This window comes from Bison bison, unplaced genomic scaffold (assembly GCF_000754665.1).
Source record: "Bison bison bison isolate TAMUID 2011002044 unplaced genomic scaffold, Bison_UMD1.0 scf7180017864063, whole genome shotgun sequence".
NCBI lineage: Eukaryota > Metazoa > Chordata > Mammalia > Artiodactyla > Bovidae > Bison > Bison bison.
In genome coordinates, this window is record NW_011494635.1 from 13,272,171 (window position 1) to 13,292,725 (window position 20,555).

General features: G+C 38.2%; 1 protein-coding gene across 1 annotated transcript in view; it reads right to left on the bottom strand.

Annotated features, from left to right (window-relative positions):
* ATRN (attractin) overlaps nucleotides 1-20,555 on the bottom strand; it is a 191,025-nt gene that overhangs the window by 130,370 nt on the left and 40,100 nt on the right. The window contains exon 3 of the mRNA XM_010836630.1: nucleotides 711-794. Within this exon, the coding sequence (XP_010834932.1) occupies nucleotides 711-794 (84 nt within the window). The remainder of the gene's footprint in view (nucleotides 1-710; nucleotides 795-20,555) is intronic.

Below are 20,555 nucleotides of genomic sequence, written 5' to 3' on the forward strand. Positions count from 1 at the left end.
AATCTCCTGCCTTCCCTGCTACCTATTCAAGCAAAATTTTCTTTACATACTTCAACCATAATAAAATATTCTGTTTTCTAACTATCACAATCAAAAATATATAAATTTCTGGTATGTATAATTCATCTGCAAATCAACACAAATTTTAAAATTAACACTGAAGATTAAGAAAAAAATTTTTTTGTTGTTGTTGTTCAGTCGCTAAGTCGTGTCTGACTCTTTGTGACCCAATGGACTGCAGCACACCAGGCTCCTCTGTCCTCCACTATCTCCCAGAGTTTGCTCAAATTCATGTCCATTAAGTGTGATAAGAGAAGGAAACGGCAACCCACTCCAGTATTCTTGCTTGGAGAATCCCATGGACAGAGAAGCCTGGCGGGCCATGGTCCATGGGGTCGCAGAGAGTCGGACACAACTGAAGTGACTGAGCACGCAAGTCGGTGATGCTTTCTAACCATCTCATCCTTTGCCATCCCCTTCTCATTTTGCCTTCAATCTTTCCCAGCATCAGGGTCTTTTCCAATGAGTTGGCTCTTCACATCACATGGGCAAAGCATTGGAGCTTCAGCTAATCAAATTCACTTGTGAAAGAAAAGTTTATCAAATAAAAAATATTTTAAGTTGATATAGACTGTTAATTTTACTTGTTGGAAAAGTAATCTCACAATGAGCTCTATCTTAAAAAAGAAAAAAAAGTCATTATTACTTACTGTCCTTCAATGAGCCATGTGCATTTTGTTTTATATTTATAATTTCCAGGTCCATCTGTTATAAATCCAGAAGATCCAGTTAGTCTGTAATTAAATAAAGTTCAAACTCATAAAAATTTAATGTATTAATAATATCCTTCTTAATTCTCAATACAATCCAAGTGGGTACACTGATATATATTATGGCCAAAAGAAAATGACTGGATAGTTATTTCATTCAGATTACACAAATCTGGATGAAACAAAATCTAGTCATATACTTAAGAAAAGGGGATACAAACATATGAAAACCAAAAGGAATGAACAGAAACACCAAAATTTTTCCAGCTAAGATGGGAAAATCACATTTTGCACTATAAAAATGGCCACAAGAAGTGACTTATAAGTTGGTTTTCAAAAAATAAGGCCACACAGTTACCATTACAAGAAAAATGTGCTAATACAATAAACATGCTGTGGCCAGCATAATTGTGATGGGCAAGCACATCAATCCACAACACCCAACAGCTGAAGTGGCAATCCACTGCATTCCATTAGCAGTATACATCAGCACCTACTCCCCACACACATGCCAAGCTTGGAAGTTTATCAATATTTTTAGGTCTTGCCAATGATAGGCACATCCTAGTATCTCATTGATATTTTTACTGGTACTAATGCTAACATATGAGTTTTTTCTTCTATGTTTTGATCATCTGCATTTTCTCCTTTGCAAATTAAGATTCCATATTCTTTACCTACTTTGCTACCAAGTTGTTGTTGTTGTTCAGTCACTAAGTTGTGACCGACTCTTTGCAACACCAGGAACTGCAGCATGCCAGGCTTCTCTGTCCTTCACTGTCTCCCTCCACTCTCATATCTGTTGAGCCAATGATACCACCCAATCATCTCATTCTCTGTCACCCCCTTTTCCTCTTACCCTCAATCTTTCCCAGCATCAAGGTCTTTTCCAATGAATTCACTCCTTGCATCACATTTAAGAGCTCTTTTTATATCAAGGAGCTCCCATTTGTATGGTAAATGTACTATAAATATATTTCCTCAGTTTATTTTTTCTTTATACTTTGTGTCTACTATCTTTTGCTATATAGAAAATTTTAATATATAAGAAGGATGCTATCTTTCCTAATAGCTGTTTCCAGATCACTTTTCCTCCCTATTCCATCAACAATGTCAGCTTTTCTGAAACAGATGCTCTCTTCTGGATCTGCATTCCTTACTTTCTGAGTCACCTACTGACACACCAGTTACTCCTCTTCACCTACTCAAAATATCAGCATCTATTTCACTAACCTCCACTCAACCATAATAAAGATGTTCCACCCAAAGCCCAGCAACTCCGTATTTTAAACTTCACCATTAAGAATCTTTTCCTCTACCCTACTTTAGTTATCAACTCTTTTCAGACCTGCTGTTAGGAGTAAAAGCTCTACCACCAAAAACTCCATTTAAGGTGACCTACACTCTGATGACCATTTCTGCTTTCTCTAGTTCATTTAGCCTAGCTCCCCCTCTCTAGTGAGTCTCCAGCCCCAGAGACCACAATCCACAAACTCTTCATGTTCGTCACTCACACATCCCGCTTTCCAACTTACCTAGTTATGATTCCTGGGTCCATCACAAATACCATCCCCTGAAAATCCCTCGACATCTTCGCATTCTCTCTCTTGCTGTACTTGCCTGATATCAATGTCTCTGTGTCTTATTCCCCAACATCCATCCCATTCCCAAAATGTCAGTCTAAGCCAATCATGATTTCCTGTGCCCTCGTGCCAATTAGAAATGTGTATCAGTTAAGTTCTAATGTAATTCACAGAAAAACCTAAATAGTAATGACTTTAACCAAGATATAAAGCCCAAACGTAAGCAACCCAGAGCACATAAAGCATTTCTATGATCATTAGGGACTTCTATCTTGTTGCTCTTGTCCTCCTCAACATGTGCTTCCACCTCATAATCCAAGATGGCTGCACAAACTCCAATTATCATCTCCTTATTCTACCCAGCAGGAAGGAGTTGCAAGGAAACAAGGTACATACGCCCTTTCCTCTAAGTCAAAAATGACCATTCAACTTACCCCCTAGCCAAAACTTAGACATACCTAAATGTACAGGGAGGCTGAGAAATAGAGCCATTATCCCAGATGACCATGTATATACTCAGTGAAAAACCAGGACTCTTTATTGAAGAGGAGAAAGGCTATTATTTGGGTCACAGCATGTAATCTAATCTTAGGTGTGAGGGGAAGTCTGATGGAAGGCTTCTAGGAAATATTTCCTCATTCCTACGAAAGATAGTGTGGTAGATAGGAAGCTATGCCACCTAGACCTCCTCTTCAAGAAAAGACTTGTTGCCAGCTGCAGAAGCGATTGTGGTCCACAGACAGCACCCAGATGTCAGTTCCATCAGGAGTTGCCTTACCTCAGGCCATGCCCTTCCAAGTACAGTCCATCCTAGAATGGATATAAAGGCTGGGCATTTTTCATTTTAACACAGGACAACTCTGGCAAGCAATCATTACTCCAGAGCTCTCTTTTGTCAGGCCTGCATTGAAACTCAACTTCTTCCTTTGCCCAGTTCTGCTTCCTGCCCCTTCCTCACCTAGATGTTATACCTAACTTGTACTTCAAACTTCATCTCAGCAAATGCTTTTAAGAAACCCAACCTGTGACAGAAATCCTGAGACCAGCCTTCTTCCACTGGACTTTGCTGTGTTTGGATTTTAATTTAGTCATTATGCCATGAGCCAGAACACAAAGCCAGCACCAAGGGTGACAAATCAAAGGTGAGTGCAAAGGTCCCTGAAGAATAGTACAAAACAACCACGGAGACCACCCCAATTTTATAGGTAAATAAATTTCCCACTAGCTCAGTTTTGTGGTATTCTACTATACTTTCCTCTTAAGAGTTTCTACAGACTTCACATGGACTTGTTAAGCTATTTGCAAATATACATCACTTTTGGAAAAAGATTATTTTATTTTAAATATTTACTTTGTATCTTTAAACATACATTTACATAATTTTACAGATAATGAATAGATGTGATCAGACAGGCTTTTTAGGGTCAACTAAAGGACAATTCTCCTTTTTCTTTCTTTACCGCCCTCTCCAGGTACTTCCCCCTTCTCCCCACCAAGATAAACATTTGACCACCTCACAAGCATTCTTATTTTTCTTCATACCTACAAGTTCCTAACAAGAATGTCCCTGATGAGTAGCCTCTAATGGTTCTCTTAAATCAGTTTTGGTTATACAAATTATTATTACACTAATCTTCTTATATCGTCCTCTTCTTCATTCAACAAAACTTTGTGGGAAATGCTCCAAGATATTGGGAACTGGTTTAATTCATGTAGCATAAATTCTACCCTACAATATATCATTTTTTTTCTGCCTTTCTCCGACTTTCTCATTTTGTTTTCAGTTGGTTGGCAGTATGTACACTGCTGCAGTAAATATCCCTATAATGTGACCTTACTTGTGCTTTTATTTCTAAGGAAATAATCTTAGGAGGAGGATTACCAGACCAAAAGAAATATGAATTTTAATTGTTGACCAGGCCGCAAATTATTTTCCAAAAGACTATAACAATTCACATTTGCACCAATGATAAATGAAAATATTCTATTCTCTACATCCCTTCTATATTAGGTGTTCTTGTTTCCTTTAAATTTTACTAGTTTTTAATTCAAAATTCCTTGTATTCTAGTAAATGGCCTGCAACTGGTTACTGAAAACATAAAGAGATTTGAAAGGGGAAGGCCAGGAATATCAACCTAAAATTTCAGGTCTAATTTTTCAGTATAATTAGTGGTCTAGGTATGGACTCTGGTACTTCCCATGTCTTCACCAGCAGCAACACAAAAGCATCAAACTGAAACACAGACATTTTAACAACACAAGACCAGAAACTTAAAAGAATTAACTCCTTGCTATTACTAATTTTCCCACTTAAGAATACACAGGGGCAATTCTTCGATGGAAATGAATACAGGGAAAATAGGGGAATCCTCTATAGGAGGCAGGTTTCAAAGGAATAATCTTGTAACTTGTAAACCACATCTAACAGTTTGCAACCCCATGGACTACAGCTTGCCAGGCTTCTCTGTCCATGGGATTTCCCAGGCAAGAATACTGGAGTGGCTTGTCATTTCCTTCTCCAGGGGATCTTCCTGACCCAGGGATCAAAACTCCGTCTCCTGAATTGCAGGCAGAGTCTTTACTGCTGAATCACAAGGGAAACCCCATCTTGTAACTATTTCTAACTTACTTGTATTATTATTACCAGACAATATAACATGCAAAACCTCAACTTTTTTCATCTGTTAAAAATTTTCTTGGGACTTTCCTGGTAGTCCAATGGTTAAGAATCTGCCTTCCAACACAGAGGATGTGGGTTTGATCCTTGATCGGGGAACTAAGATCCCACATGCCATGAGACAACTAAGCCCAAGGGCCACAACCACTGAGCCCACGCACTCTTGAGCCCATGCACCACAACAAGAGAAGGCCACATGTGCTGCAACTAGAGAAAGCCAGAGCACCGAAACAAAGACCCTGTGCAGCCAAAAATAAGTAACACCATGTTCATCTTCCCAAGGGAAATCTTACACTCCAGAAAGACATTACTTAACAAAGTTGGGACTGCTTAGGAAATGTTCCTGGGCCTACATGTTTATTAAAACTAGGTGAATTAATCTCTTAAAAAAGAGAAAATGGTTTTCTTTATGGTCAAGTACCTTGAACATTAATAAACTTTGATCAAATTTCCTTGGATATTTGAAAAAGAAATCTATTGTAGCAATGTATACTTATGTATGTGTTGTTGCTGTTTAGTCACTAAGTCATGTCCGGCTCTTTTGAGACCCCATGGACTATAGGCCGCCAGGCTCCTCTGTCCAGGGGATTTCCCACACAAGGATACTGGAATGGGTTGCCATTTCCTTCTCCAGGAAATCTTCCCGACCTACGGATCAAACCCTGTCTTCTGCATTGGCAGGTGGATTCTTTACCACTGAGCCACCAGGGAAGCCCGTATTTATATATACACAAACATAATTAAGTTTACTGAATGCACTATTCAATTCCTTTTATATTTTTGTTTATAAAAAATCTACCAAATCTAATTCAGATGAATGTATACTGAAATGAGGTACTATGACTGCTCCATCACTGACATTTCTCATTTTTTTTTGCTTTCTGTATTTATTTAGCCATACAAGCTTACAACTATGAGACCTTCATAAATTATGCCTATTAACTCATTTAACTTATTTGATACTCAAATTCCACTTTGTCTATAACTACTGATTTTTCTTCATTTTCCTGGGCCTTAAATATTTACTCAACTCCTTATTTTTTATATTTCTTTATATTGCATTGACCAAAAAGTTTGTTTAGTTTTCTCCATAAGATGGCTCTGGTAGTGCTCAGTTGTCTAATTTCATTCAAAACAATTGTGTAGGACTGTATTGTGACAACTGTAATATCAGTGTACATTTTTTTTAAAAAGCAGAAAAATCAGTGAATTTTTGTGTAGCAATTTTAATATTGAAGATGGAAGAAAAAAAGCAACACTCAGCATATTATGCTTTATTATTTCAAGAAAGGTAAAAATGCAAGTGAAATGCAAAAAAAGTTTTGTATAATGTCTGGGAAAGGTGCTGTGACTGATAGAATGTACTAAAAGTGGTTCACAAAGTTTCGTGTTGAAGATTTCTGGCTGGATGATACTTCACAGTCAGGAAGACCAGTTGAAGCTGACAGCAATCAAATTGAAAACATCAGTATTATACCACATGGGAGACAGTCGACATACTCAAAATACCCAAATCAAGTGCTGAAAAGCATCTGCATCAGCTTTGTTATGTTAATCGTTCTGATGTCTGGGTTCCACATAAGTGAAAAAAACCTTCCTAACTGTATTTTTGTATTCAGTTCTCTACTGAAATTTAACAAAAACATTCCATTTTTAAAACCGATTGTAATGGGCAATGAAAAGTGGATATTGAACAATAATGTAGAACAGAAGAGATCATGGGACATGTGAAATGAACCACCACAAACCACACCAAAGGCCAGTCTCCATCCAAAAAAGATGCTGCTGTGTACATGGTGGGATTAAAAGGGAGTCCTCTATTATGAGTTCCTTCCAGAAAACCAAACAATTAATTCTAACAAGTACCATTCCCAATTAGACCAACTGAAAGCAGCACTCAACAAAAAGTGTCTGGAATCAGTCAACAGAAAATGCATAATCTCCCATCAGGACAAAACATGGCCGCATGTTTCTCTGATGACCAGGCAAAAACTGTTACAGCTTGGCTGGGAAGTTCTGAGTCATCCAGGTATTCACTGGACATTGCACCTTCAGATATCCATTTATTTCAGTCTTTACAAAATTCTCTTAATGGAAAAAAATCTCAGTTCCCTGGAAGATTGTAAAAGGCACATGAAACAATTCTTTGCTCAAAATGAATAAGTTTTAGAAATATGAATGGGCCTGAAAAATGGCAGAAGGTACTGGAGTGAAATGGTGAACACATTGTTCAATAAAGTTCTTAGTGAAAATGAAAAATGTGTTCTACTTTTACTTAAAAATTGAAGGACTTTTTTGGCCAACTCAATAAAATTTTCAAAAATTTATTTCTTCTTTTCAATTTTTAAATTAAAAAAATTATTTTATATTGGAGTATAATTGATTATAGTTATAGTACAGTCATTATGTTATTTTCAGTTGTACAACAAAGTGATGCAGTTATATGTACATGAGTCTATTCTTTTCAAATTCTTTTCCCATTTAGGTTATTATAGTATTGAATAGAGGCTTCCCTGGTGGCTCAGACAACAAAGAATCTGCCTGCAATGTGGGAGACCTGGGTTCAATCCCTGGGTTGGGAAGATCCCCTGGAAGTGGGCATGACAACCCACTCCAGTATTTTTGCCTGGAGAATCCCCGTGAACAGAGGAGCCTGGTGGGCTACAGTCCATGGGGTCGCAAAAAATCAGACATGACTCAGTGACTAAGCACTAGTATTGAATAGAGTTCCCTGTGCTATGCAGTAGGTTCTTATTGGTTATCTATTTTAAATATGGAAGTGTACATACATGTCAGTCACAAACTTCCAATCTATTCCTCCCCTCTATCTCCTGGTAACTATAAATTCATTCTCTAAGTCTGTGATCCTGTTTCTATTTTGTAAATAAGTTCATATATCATTTCTTTAGGTTCCATAACTAAAGGATATGGTACACTTGTCTTTCTCTGACTGACTTCACTTACTATGATAATATCTAGGTCCATCCATGTTGTTGCAAAAGGCATTATTTCCTCCTTTTCGTGGCTGAGTAATATTCCACTGAATATATGCACCACATCTTCTTTATCCATTTCTCTGTCAGTGGACATTTAGGCTGCTTCCATGTCTTGGGTGTTGTACATAGTGCTGCAGTGAACACTGGGGTGCATGTATCTTTCTGAATTACAGTTTTATCCAGATATATGCCCAGCAGTGGGACTGCTGGATCATATGGTAGTTACATTTTTAGTTTTTTAAGGAACCTCCATACCGTTCTTCCTAATAGTTGCACCAATTTACATTGCCAAACGGTGTAGGAGGGATCCATTTTCTCCACCCCTCCTCCAGCATTTACTGTCTGTAGACTACTTGATGATGGTCATTCTGACAAGGGTGAAGTGATACCTCATAGTGGTTTTGATTTGCATTTCTCTAATAATTAGTGATGTTGAGCATCTTTTCACGTGCTTCTTGGTCACCTGTATGTCTTCTCTGGAAAAATCTCTATTTAGGTCTTCTACCTATTTTTTGATTTTACTTTTTTTTTATTGTGCCACCAGAGTTGTATATAAATTGTGAAGACTAATGTCCTGTCAGTTGCATGGTTTGCAAATATTTTCTCCCATTCTATGGGTTGTCTTTTTGTTTTATGCTTTCTTTTGTTCTACAAAAGCTTTTGAATTTAATTAGATCCTACTGGTTTATTTTTGTTTTTATTGCCATTATTCTAAGAGATGAATCAAAAAAGATACTGCTACAAAAAATAGATAATCCTGCAATTTATGTAAGAGTTCTGCCTATATTTTCCTCCTAAGAGTTTTATAGTGTCTGGTCTTACATTTAGGTCTTTAATCTATTTTTAGTTTATTTTTGTGTATGGTGTTAAAGAATGTTCTGATTTCATTATTTTTACCTGTAGTTATCCACTTTTCCCAGGACTATCTTTAAAGAAATTGTCTTTTCCCCACTGTATAATCTTGCCTCCTTTGTTGTAGACTGACCATAGGTGCATGGGTTTATTTCTGGGCATTCAACCCTGTTCTATTGATCTGTATTTCTGCTTTTATGCTAGTACCATACACTGCTGACTGTAGCTCTCTAGTATAGCCTGAAGTCAGGGAGTCTGATTCATCCGGCTCCATTTTCCTTTCTCAAGACTGCTTTGGCTATTTAGGGTCTTTTATGTCTGTACAAAAATTTTAAGACTTTTTTGTTCTAGTTCTGTGAAAAATGCCATTAGTAATTTGATAGGGACTACAATGAATCTGTAGACTGCCCTGGGTAGTAGTATAGTCATTTTTACAATATCAGTTCTTCTAATTCAAGAGCATTTTTCCATGTTTGTGTCATCTTAGCTTTCTTTCTTCACTGTCTTAAAGTTCTTGGAGTACACATCTTTTGCCTCCTTAGGTAAGTTTATTCCTAGGTATTTTATTCATTTTGATGCAACAGTAAATGGAATGTTTCTTTACATTCTCTTTTTAATTTTTCATTGTTGCTGCTAAGTCGCTTCAGTCGTGTCCGACTGTGCGACCCCATAGACAGCAGCCCACCAGGCTCCCCCGTCCCTGGGATTCTCCAGGCAAGAACACTGGAGTGGGTTGCCATTTCCTTCTCCAATGCATGAAAGTGAAAAGTGAAAGGGAAGTCACTCAGTCGTGTCCGACTCTTCGCAACCCCATGGACTGCAGCCTACCAGGCTCCTCCGTCCATGGGATTTTCCAGGCAAGAGTACTGGAGTGGGGTGCCGTTGCCTTCTCCGTTTTCATTGTTAGTGTATTGAAATACTACTACTCTTGTATTCTGCAATTTTACTGAATTCATTGATGAGCTCTAGTAGTTTTCTGGTAGCAGTTTTAGGATTTTCTATGTATAGTATCATGTCATCTGCAAACAGTGACATAATTATATTACTTATTTTTCGATCTGGATTCCTTTTCTTTTTCTTCTCTGATTGCCATGCCTAGACTTTCAAAACTACGTTAAATAATAGTAATGAGAGTGGACACCTTTGTCTTCTTCCTGATCTTAGATGAAATGCTTCTCATTTTTCACCACTGAGAATCATGTTTGCTGTGGGTTTGGCATATACGGCCTTTATTATGTTGAGATAGGTTCCCTCTATGCCCACATCCTGGGTGTTGAATTTTGTCAAAAGCTTTCCTGCATCTATTAAGATGATCATATGGTTTTTATTCTTCAATTTGTTGATGTGGTGTATCATAGGATTAAGTTGTGTATACTGAAGAGTCCTTGCATCTCTGGAATAAATCTCACTTGATAATGGTGTATGATCCTTTTAATATACTGTTGGATATGGTTTGCTAGTAATATTTTCTTGAGTTTTGCATCTATGTTCACCAGTGACATTGGCCTGTAATTTTCTTTTTTTGTGATACCTTTGTCTGCTTTTAATATCAGGGTGATGATGGTCTCATAGAATGAATTTGGGAGTGTCCCTTCCTGGGTGGTTTTTGGCAATAGTTTGAGGATAGATGTTAACTCTTCTCTAAATGTTTGATATAATTTGCCTGTGAAGTCATCTGGTCCTAGATTTTTGTTTGCTGGAAAATTTTTTAATCACAGTTTCAATTTCAGTATTTGTGATTGGTCTATTCATATTTTCCGTTTCTTCCAGGTTCAATCTTGGAAGATTAAACCTTCCTAAGAATTTGTCCATTTCTTCTAGACTGTCAATTTTATTGGCATACAGTTGCTTTTAATAGTCTCTTATGATCTTGTGTAATTTTTTGGTGTCTACTGTAACTTCTTTTCCATTTCTAATTTTATGGATTTGAGTCCTCTCCCTCTTTTTCTTGATAAGTCTGGCTAAGGGTTTATTTTTGTTTACCTTTTCAAAGAAGCAACTTTTAGTTTCATTGATCTTTTCTATTGTTTTAGTCATCTCCATTACATTTATTCCTGCTCTGATCTTCATGATTTCTTTCCTTCTACTAACTTTGGGTTTTGTTTGTTCTTTACTCTCTAGTTGCTTTAGGTGTAAGGTTGTTTATTTGAGGTTTTTTCTTGTTTCCTAAGATTGTATAAGTATAAACTTTCCTCTTGGCACTGCTTTTGCTGCATCCCACAGGTTTGGGGTCACCCTGCTTTCATTTTCACTTGTCTCTCAGTAATTTTTGATTTCCCCAGTGATCCACTGCTGTTTTAGTGGCATACTGCTTAGCCTCCATGTGTTTGTGTTTTTTCATTTTTTTCTTGTAGTTGATTTCTAATCTCATAGTGTTGCAGTCAGAAATGATGCTTGATATGATTTCAATTTTCTTAAATTTATCAAGGCTCACTTTGAGGCCTAGTATGTGATCAATCCTGGTGAATGTTCCATGTGCGCTTGAGATGAATTTGTATTATGTTGCTTTTGGATGGAATGATCTACAAATATTAAGTTTAATGTGTCATTTAAGGCCTTTGTTTCCTTACTGCTCTGTGAATGAGCTGTCTGTTGATGAAAGTGGGGTGTTAAAGCCCCCCCACTCTTACTGTGTTACTGTCAATTTCTCCTTTTATGGCTGTTAGTATTTGCCTTATATATTGAGGTGCTCCTATGCTGAGTGCATAAATATTAACGACTGTTACATCTTCCTTTTGGACTGACCCTTTGATCATTATGTAGTGTCCGTGTCTGTTCCAACACTCTTTACTTTAAAGTCTATTTTGTCTGATACAACTATTGCTTGTCCAATTTTGGTTTCCATTTGCATGGAATACATTTTTCTATCCCTTTTCGGTCTGTATGTGTCATTAGATCTGAGGTGGGACTCTTGTAGACAGCATATATATATAGGTCTAGTTTTTGTATCCATTCAGTCAATTTATGTCTTTTGGTTGGAATACTTACTCCGTTTACATTAAAGGTATATAATATATATGTTCTTACTGGCATTTGGTTAACTGTTTTGGATTTGTTTTTCTAGGTGCTTTTCTTTCCTTTCTCTTTTGTTCACTTCTCTTGTTATTTGATCACTAACTTTAATGTTGTGTTTAGATTCCTTATTTTTTTTTTCTGTATCTATTGAGATTTTTGGTTTCTGGTTACCATGAGGTTTTCAAATAGCAATCCATATATAACCAAGATTGTTGTAAGTTGCTAGTTGTAAGTTGGAAATGCATTTGTGCTCTCCTCTTCTTAGAACTGCTGATTTTGACGTATTTGTGTGTGGATGATTTCTTACCATCACTAATCACTTTATGTTTATCTTTTTTTATTTTTGTATGTTTATCTTTAATAGTGAGTTTTTCCTTTGTAATTTTCCAGTTTCTAGTTATGGCCTTCTCTTTACTGCCTAGAGAAATTCCTTTAGCATTTGCTGCAAAACTTGTTATGGTGGTGCTGAATTCTCTTAGCTTTTGTCTGTCTGTAAAGCTTTTGATTTCTCTGTCAAATCTAAATGAGAGCCTTGCTGGGAGGAATATTCTTAGTTGCAAATTCTTCCTTTTCATCACTTGAAATATATTGTGCCACTCCCTTCTGGTCTGCAGAGTTTCTGCTGAAAAATCAGCTGATAGTCTTAAAGAAATTCCCTTGTATGTTATGTTGTTTGTTGTTGCTTCCTCTTGTTGCTTTTAATATTTTTTGTCTTAAATTTTGTCAATTTGATTACTATGTATCTCAGTGTATTCTTCCTTGGATTTATTTGACCTGAGCCTCTCTCTGTGCTTCCTGGACTTAAATGACAGTTTCCCTTCCCACGTTAGGAAAATTTTCAGCTATTATCTCTCCAAATATTTTCTTGGGTACTTTCTCTTTCTCTCTCTTCTCTTTCTAGGACCCTTATAATGAGAATGTTGGTACTTTTAATGTTGTCCCAGAGATCTCTTAAAGACTGTCCTCATTTCTTATTCTTTTTTATAATTCTGATCCATGGCAGTGACTTCCACCACTCCATCTTCCAGCTCACTCATCCATTCTTCTGCCTCAGTTATTCTAATATTTATTCCATCTAGTGCATTTTTTCATTTCAGTTACTGTATTATTCATCTGTTTGTTTTTTAGTTCTTCTTCTGCTGCTGCTGCTAAGTCACCTCAGTCGTGTCCAATTCTGTGCGACCCCATAGTCGGCAGCCCACCAGGCTCCACCATCCCAGGGATTCTCCAGGCAAGAACACTGGAGTGGGTTGCCATTTCCTTCTCCAATGCATGAAAGTGAAAAGTGAAAGTGAAGTCGCTAAATCGTATCCGATTCTTAGCAACCCCATGGACTGCAGCCTACCAGGCTCCTCCGTCCATGGGATTTTCCAGGCAAGAGTACTGGAGTGGGGTGCCATTAGTTCTTCTAGGCCCTCATTAAACATTTCTGTATCTTCTCCACCTGTGCCTCCATTCTTTTCCTCAAGATCTTGGATCATTTTTACTATCATTACTCTGAATGCTTTTTCAAGGAGACTGCCTATCTCCACTTCATTTAGTTGTTCTTCTGGGGTTTTAACTTGTTCCTTCATCTGGGACATATTCCTTTGTTGTCTCATTTTGTCTAACTTCCTGTGACTGTGGTTTCCATTCAACAGACTGCAGGGTTCTAGTTGCAGCTTCTGTTTTCTGCCTTCTGGAAGATGAGGCTGTCTAAGAGTCTTGTGCAAGCTTCCTGGTGAAAGTACCAGCTGAAAGTGTACCTGTTCAGTGGTGGGTGGAGCTGGGTCTTGTCCATCCGGTGGGCAAGGCCATGTCAGAGCATGTGTTTATTGGGGAGCTACTTACTCAGGAAGACTTAAAGCAAACAACCTGCTGATGGGTGGGACTATATTCTCTCCCTATTGGTTGTCTGGCCTGAGGCATCCCAGCACCAGCAGCAACAAGCTATTGGGTGGGGCCAAGTCTGGTGAGAAAATGGCAGCCTCCAAGATGGCTCACACCAATGAGGGCTACCCAGGACTGCTGCCACCAGTGTCCCTGTCCTCACAGTGAGCCACAACCACCCCCTCCACCTCCACAGGAGATCCTCCAATACTAGCAGGTAAGTTTGATCCAGTCTCTTATGAGACCACTGCTTTTTCCCCTGGGTCTTGGTGCACACAAGACCCTATCTACACCCTCTAAGACTAGAGTTTTAGTTTTCCCCACTCCTGTGAAATTCGAGTGATCAAACACTGCTGACCTTCAAAGCTACATTCTCTGGGGACTCCTCCTCCTGTTGCCAGATGTCCAGGCTGGGGAGCCTAATGTGGGGCTCAGAACTTTCATTCCTCTGGGAGAACTTCTGTGGGTATAATTATTTTCTACGTTGTGGGTTGCCCACCCCATGTGTATGTGATTTGATTTTGTCTTGATTGCATCCATCCTACCATCATGTTCTGGTTCCTTCTTTGTCTCTGGATGTAGGATACCTTTTTTTGGTAGGTTCCAGTATTCTTTTGTTGGTGGGTGTTCAGCACTTAGTTATGATTTCGGTGTTTCCATCAGAAGGTGTGAGCTCACATACTTCTACTCTGCCACAGGCACACCTGAGGCCAAACTGAGGTCAAGGATAGAGAATAAAAGTTTGTTTCTATTAAACAGAACGTGCTTAGGTTTTATTTCTCAACCTAGTCTAACAGTTTCACAATATAGCCTATTCACATTTAGCATGAGGACAATTATATTGATTTGATTCCTTCCAACCAAAATTTTAAATCAACCTTAATAAGGATTAGCTTATATAGAATAAAATGTAATCATCAAATATGTACAATATGGTAAGTCTTGACAAATTTATACACACATAAAATCCCCCAAACAAGATATAAAATAGTTCTATCATCCCCTCAATGTTCCCTCAGACCTCCTTGCAGGTAATCACTCTCAACACTGATCTTGTTTCTATCACTGAAGACTAGTTTGACAGAACCTGATTTAATGAAATCATACCAAGACACTTTTATGCCTTGCTTTTTTTGATCAGCATGTTTCCAAGTACTGTGTGTATCAATATCTTGTTCTTTCCTATTGCTGGGTAGCATTCTGTTGTATGAATATTTAGACTACAACATGTCTATATATTTTCCTATTGATAGACACCTGGATTATGTAGTTATAGATGCTTATGAACAAAGCTGCTAAAAACACTTGTGTACAAGCCTTTGTGTGGACATTTCTCTAGGATAAATATATACTAAAAATGGGAATCACCAGATCGAAGTATAGATACACACCTAAATTTAAAGAAACTGCCAAAGTGTCTCCTAAGTGATTACATTATATTAGACTTCCATCATCTAGGTATAAATATTTTCTGCTCTCAGGTCTCCCAGTACTCCCACAGCCTTAACAATACATCCCTTCAGCAATATACTGGACTCTGTAAGTGGGAAAGACCTATTGCACTCCATGGATACAACATTGTGCTTTCCAGATCTGACTTGCACCTTGCTTCACTGGCCCAGCTACACTGCTTTCTGTGTCTAGAAGAATCACAACAGAATTTAGATCCCAGAGGTTCCTAGAGGTCCCCATAGCAAGCTGCTTCAACAGAAGCATGGAGCTTGCAGTTAGGAGAGTCAGGGAAACAAGTCTCATTCAGGCTTCTAGGTCTTTCCTCTCTATTGTTAAAGCCCATCTGAGTCTGGGTTTTCTTGTGCTTCTAACTGAAAGCATCCCAACTACTTATTTCACCAACTCCAAGATAAACATGTTTCTCTTAACAGCTCAGAAATCAGGATGTATTATAAAACATGCAGTTTAAATGATTATTTTTTTCTTTCTTAGAAGTAAATGAGATACAGGTATATTTTACATTCAGTGGCATCTTAAGATGCATTATATACATATGGCAAACCCTAAACCTGGTTGAATCCAACTCTCTGCTCACTCTGTATATGAAACCAAGCAGCTTAATAAGGCTAGAGACAAAACACTGTGCTCACTGGTCTCACTCCATACTTATAAACACATTTCTCAAGGAGGTTCCCAGCACTGTGGGAAAATCAATTCTTTCACATCCCTGGCCGACTCACTGCTATCCCTTATTATTGTTCACTTTCCAAACCCTCTTCCCTTTCTTCAATTTTAGCTGATGGTACTCTGATTACTCCACTGTTTCATGTCTATTTATCCCCAGTGGAATATAAATTTCATGACAACCAGGACTTTTGGCTGTTCTATTCATTATTCCTAGTGTCTAGAAGTATGTCTGGCATCCTAATAATACAAAATGAATAGCTGGGGAAAGAAGAAATAAATCAGAAGAGACCTACATTTCCTTCCATTACTTTAATGCAAGTACTTTGCTCTCCCCTAGTTACAATGGATAGGGTCACACCCCTTACCTGGGTCCAGAATTCTTAAACACTACTCAATCAAGGGCCTCACCAGAACAAACCTAATTCTAAACCTATGCTATACTTTTCTTTTTTTTTTTTTTAATTTTATTTTGAAACTTTACAATATTGTATTGGTTTTGCCAAATATCGAAATGAATCCGCCACAGGTATACATGTGTTCCCCATCCTGAACCCTCCTCCCTCCTCCCTCCCCATACCATCCCTCTGGGTCGTCCCAGTGCACCAGCCCCAAGCATCCAGTATCGTGCACTGAACCTGGCCTGGTGACTCGTTTCATACAAGATAGTATACATGTTTCAATGCCATTCTTCCAAATCTTCCCACCCTCTCCCTCTCCCACAGAGTCCATAAGACTGTTCTATACATCATGTCTCTTTTGTTGTCTCGTATACAGGGTTATTGTTACCATCTTTCTAAATTCCATATATATGTGTTAGTATACCGTATTGGTATTTTTCTTTCTGGCTTACTTCACTCTGTAAGTTTGAAGCTCCAGTTTCATCCATCTCATTAGAACTGATTCAAATGAATTCTTTTTAATGGTTGAGTAATACTCCATTGTGTATATGTACCACAGCTTTCTTATCCATTCATCTGCTGATGGACATCTAGGTTGCTTACTTTTCCTATCTACTGACTCAGCATAAGACAAACTGTTGGATTTCCTTCTTAAAAAAAAAAAAACAAACTCACCTGTCATGTTCAGCCTACTTTTTTTTCTTACATTTACATCAAAAATCTTCTTAAGAAGAATTATCTACTCTTGGGAAATCCCTGGTGATCCAGTTGTTAGAACTCCTCGTTTTCACTGTCGAGGGTGTGAGTTCAATTCCTGAACAGGGAACTAAGATCCTGCAAGCTGTTCAGTGCAGCCTCCCACCGCTGCCCCCAACAACAAAAAAAAAGACTAGGGACTTCCCTGGTGGTCCAGTGGTTCTGCTTTCCTGTGCAGGGGACACAGGTTCAATTCTTGGTCAGGGAACTAAGATCCCACATACTGTAGGACAAGTAAGCCCACACCCCAGCTAGAGAGCCAGCATGCTGAGTCCATGTGTGACAAACAGAGAGCTCGCATGCCCCAACTACTGCACCTGCGTACTCTAGAGCCCAAGCTCTACAACATGAAGCCAGCATGCTGCAATTAGAGAAAGCCCATGTGCTGCAATGAATAGCTGGCACAATGCAATGAAGACTCACGGACAACACTCTTATCTCCTAGTATCTTAACCCCATTTCAATGGGGTCTAACCCTCACCCCTCCTCTGAAATCCTTTTGTTAAGGTACAGAGGGGTAAATTTTCAGATCCCTCCTTACTTCAACACTTGAAATAGCAGATTACTTTCTCTTTTTTTGCATTTAATATTATGTTTTCTTCCAATTTTTTTGAGATATAATTGAAATACAGCACTGTAATTATCTGACTTACATACTTCATGAAATTATCACAATAAATTTACCAAACATCCATCACCTCATATAGACACACTAAAGAAACAGAAAAAAGTTTTTCCCTATGATGAGAACACTTAAGATTTAGTGTCTTAATAACTTTTATATATAACAATCAGCAGTGCTAATTAAATATATCATGCTATATATCCCTAGTACTTCCTTATTTACAACTAGAAATTTGTACCTTTTGACTATTTTCATTTAATTCCACTACACCCTGCCTCTAGTAACCACAAATCTCATCTCTTTTCCTGTTTGTTTTTGAAGTATAATAGAACTATAATGCATGTTATACAGTGTTTTGATATTTCTATCCATTTCAAAATGATAACGATAAGTCTAGTTACACTCTCATCATACAAAAATATTACATAGTTACTGACTATATTCTTCACACAGTACATTTCATACCCATGAGTCATTTGCAATGGTAAGTTTGTGCCTTTTAATCTCCTTATTTTTTTCCTCTTCCACTCTCATCTCCTCTACCAACCACCTGTTTGTCCTCTGCATCTACAACTGTTTTCTTAATGTTTGTTCATTTGTTTTTCTTTTTAGATTCTACATACAAGTGAATTCATATAGTATTTGTCTTTCTCTTATTTCACTTCGCGTAATACACTCCATGTTGTCACAAGAGGCAAGATTTCTTTTTTTATGGCTGAATAATACTCCATCCCAGGTGGTGCAGTAGTAAAGAATCTGCATGCAATGCAGGAGATGCAAGAGACTTGAGTTTGATCCCTAGGTCAGGAAGATGCCAAAGAGTATGAAATAGCAACCCACTCCAGTACTCTTGCCTGGAAAATTCCATGGACAGAGGAACCTGGCGGGCTGCAGTCCATGGGTCACAAAGACTCCGACTGATCATACATACACACAATATACATACATGCCACATCTTTATCCATTCATCTACTGATGGGCACTTAGGTTGCTTCCATATCTTGGCTATTGTAAATAATGCTGCAATGAACATAGGGACACACATGTATAATCTCTAATTGGTGTTTTCTTTCATTTGGATAAATACCCAGAAGTAGAACTGCTGGATCATATAGTAGTCTATTTTTAACTTTTGAGGAAACTTCAATCTGTTTTCAGTTTTCATTCCAATCCCAAAGAAGGGCAATGCCAAAGAATGTTCAAACTGACACACAACTGTACTCATTTCACATGCTAGCAAAGTAATACTGAAAATTCTCCAAGCTAGGCTTCAACAGTATATGAACAGAGAACTTCCACATGTTCAAGCTGGATTTAGAAAAGACAAAGGAATCAGAGATCAAATTGCCAACATCCGTTGAATAATAGAAAAAGCAAGAGAATTCTAGAAAAACACCTATTTCTGCTTTGCTGACTACGCCAAAGCCTCTGACTCTATGAATCACAACAAAATGTGGGAAATTCTTCAAGAGACGGGAATACCAGACCACCTTTCCTGTCTCCTGAGAGGCCTGTATGCAGGTCAAGAAGCAAGTCAGAATGGCAAATGTAACAACAGACTGGTTGACAACTGAGAAAGGAGTACATCAAGGCTGTATACTGTCACCCTGTTTATTTAACTTCTATGCAGAATACATCATGCAAAATGCCAGGCTGGATGAAGAACAAGTTGGAATCAGGATTGCCAGGAGAAATATCAATAACCTCAGATATGCAGACGACACCACCCTTATGGCAGAAAGTGAAGAGGAACTAAAGAGACCCTTGGTGAAGGTGAAAGAGGAGAGTGAAAAAGTTGGCTTAAAATTGAACATTCAAAAAACTAAGATCATACCCTTTGGTCCCAACACTTTATGGCAAATAGATGAGGAAACAATGGAAACAGTGACAGACTTTATTTTCTTGGGCTCCAAAATCATTGTGGACAGTACCATGAAATTAAAAGATGCTTGATCCTTGAAAGAAAAGCTATGACAAACCTACACAGTGCATTAAAAAGCAGAGACATTACTTTGCCCACAAAGGTCCAAATAGTCAAAGCTATGGTTTTTCCAGTAGTCACATATGCCTGTGAGAGTTGGACTGTGAAGAAAGCTAAGCGCCGAAGAATTGATGCTTTTGAACTGTGGTGTTGGAGAAGACTCCTTAGAGTCCCTTGGACTGCAAGGAGATCAAACCAGTCAGTATTAATGGAAATCAATTCTGAATATTCATTGCAGGGACTGATGCTGATGCTGAAGCTCCAATATTCTGGCCACCTGATGTGAAAAGCAGACTCAGTGGAAAAGACCCTGATGCTGGGAAAGATTGAGGGTAAGAGGAGAAGAGGTGACAGAGGATGATATGGTTGGATGGCATCATCGGCTAAATGGACATGAGTTTGAGCAAGCTCTGCAAGGTGGTGAAGGACAAGGAAGCCTGATATGCTACAGTCCATGGGGTCGAAGAGTTGGAAACAACTGAGGGACTGAACAACACACTGTTTGCCATAGTGGCTGCAGCCATTCACATTCCCACCAACAGTGCACAGGGTTCCCTCTTCTCCACATCCTCACCAATTCTTGTCATTTGTTGTCTTTTTGAAAACAGTCATTCTTGACCAGTGTGAGGTGATAGCTCACTGTGATTCTGATTTGCATTTACCTTATGTTAAGCATCTCTTCATGTGCTATTGGCCATCTGCATACTTTCATTGGAAAATTGTTTACTTAGATCCTCCACCCATTTTTCTTCATGGCAAATAGATGGGGAAACAGTGAAAACAGTGACAGACTTTATTTTTGGGGGGTCCAAAATCACTGCAGATGGTGACTGCAACCATGAAATTAAAAGACACTTGCTCCTTGGAAGAAAAATTATGACCAACCTAGAAGA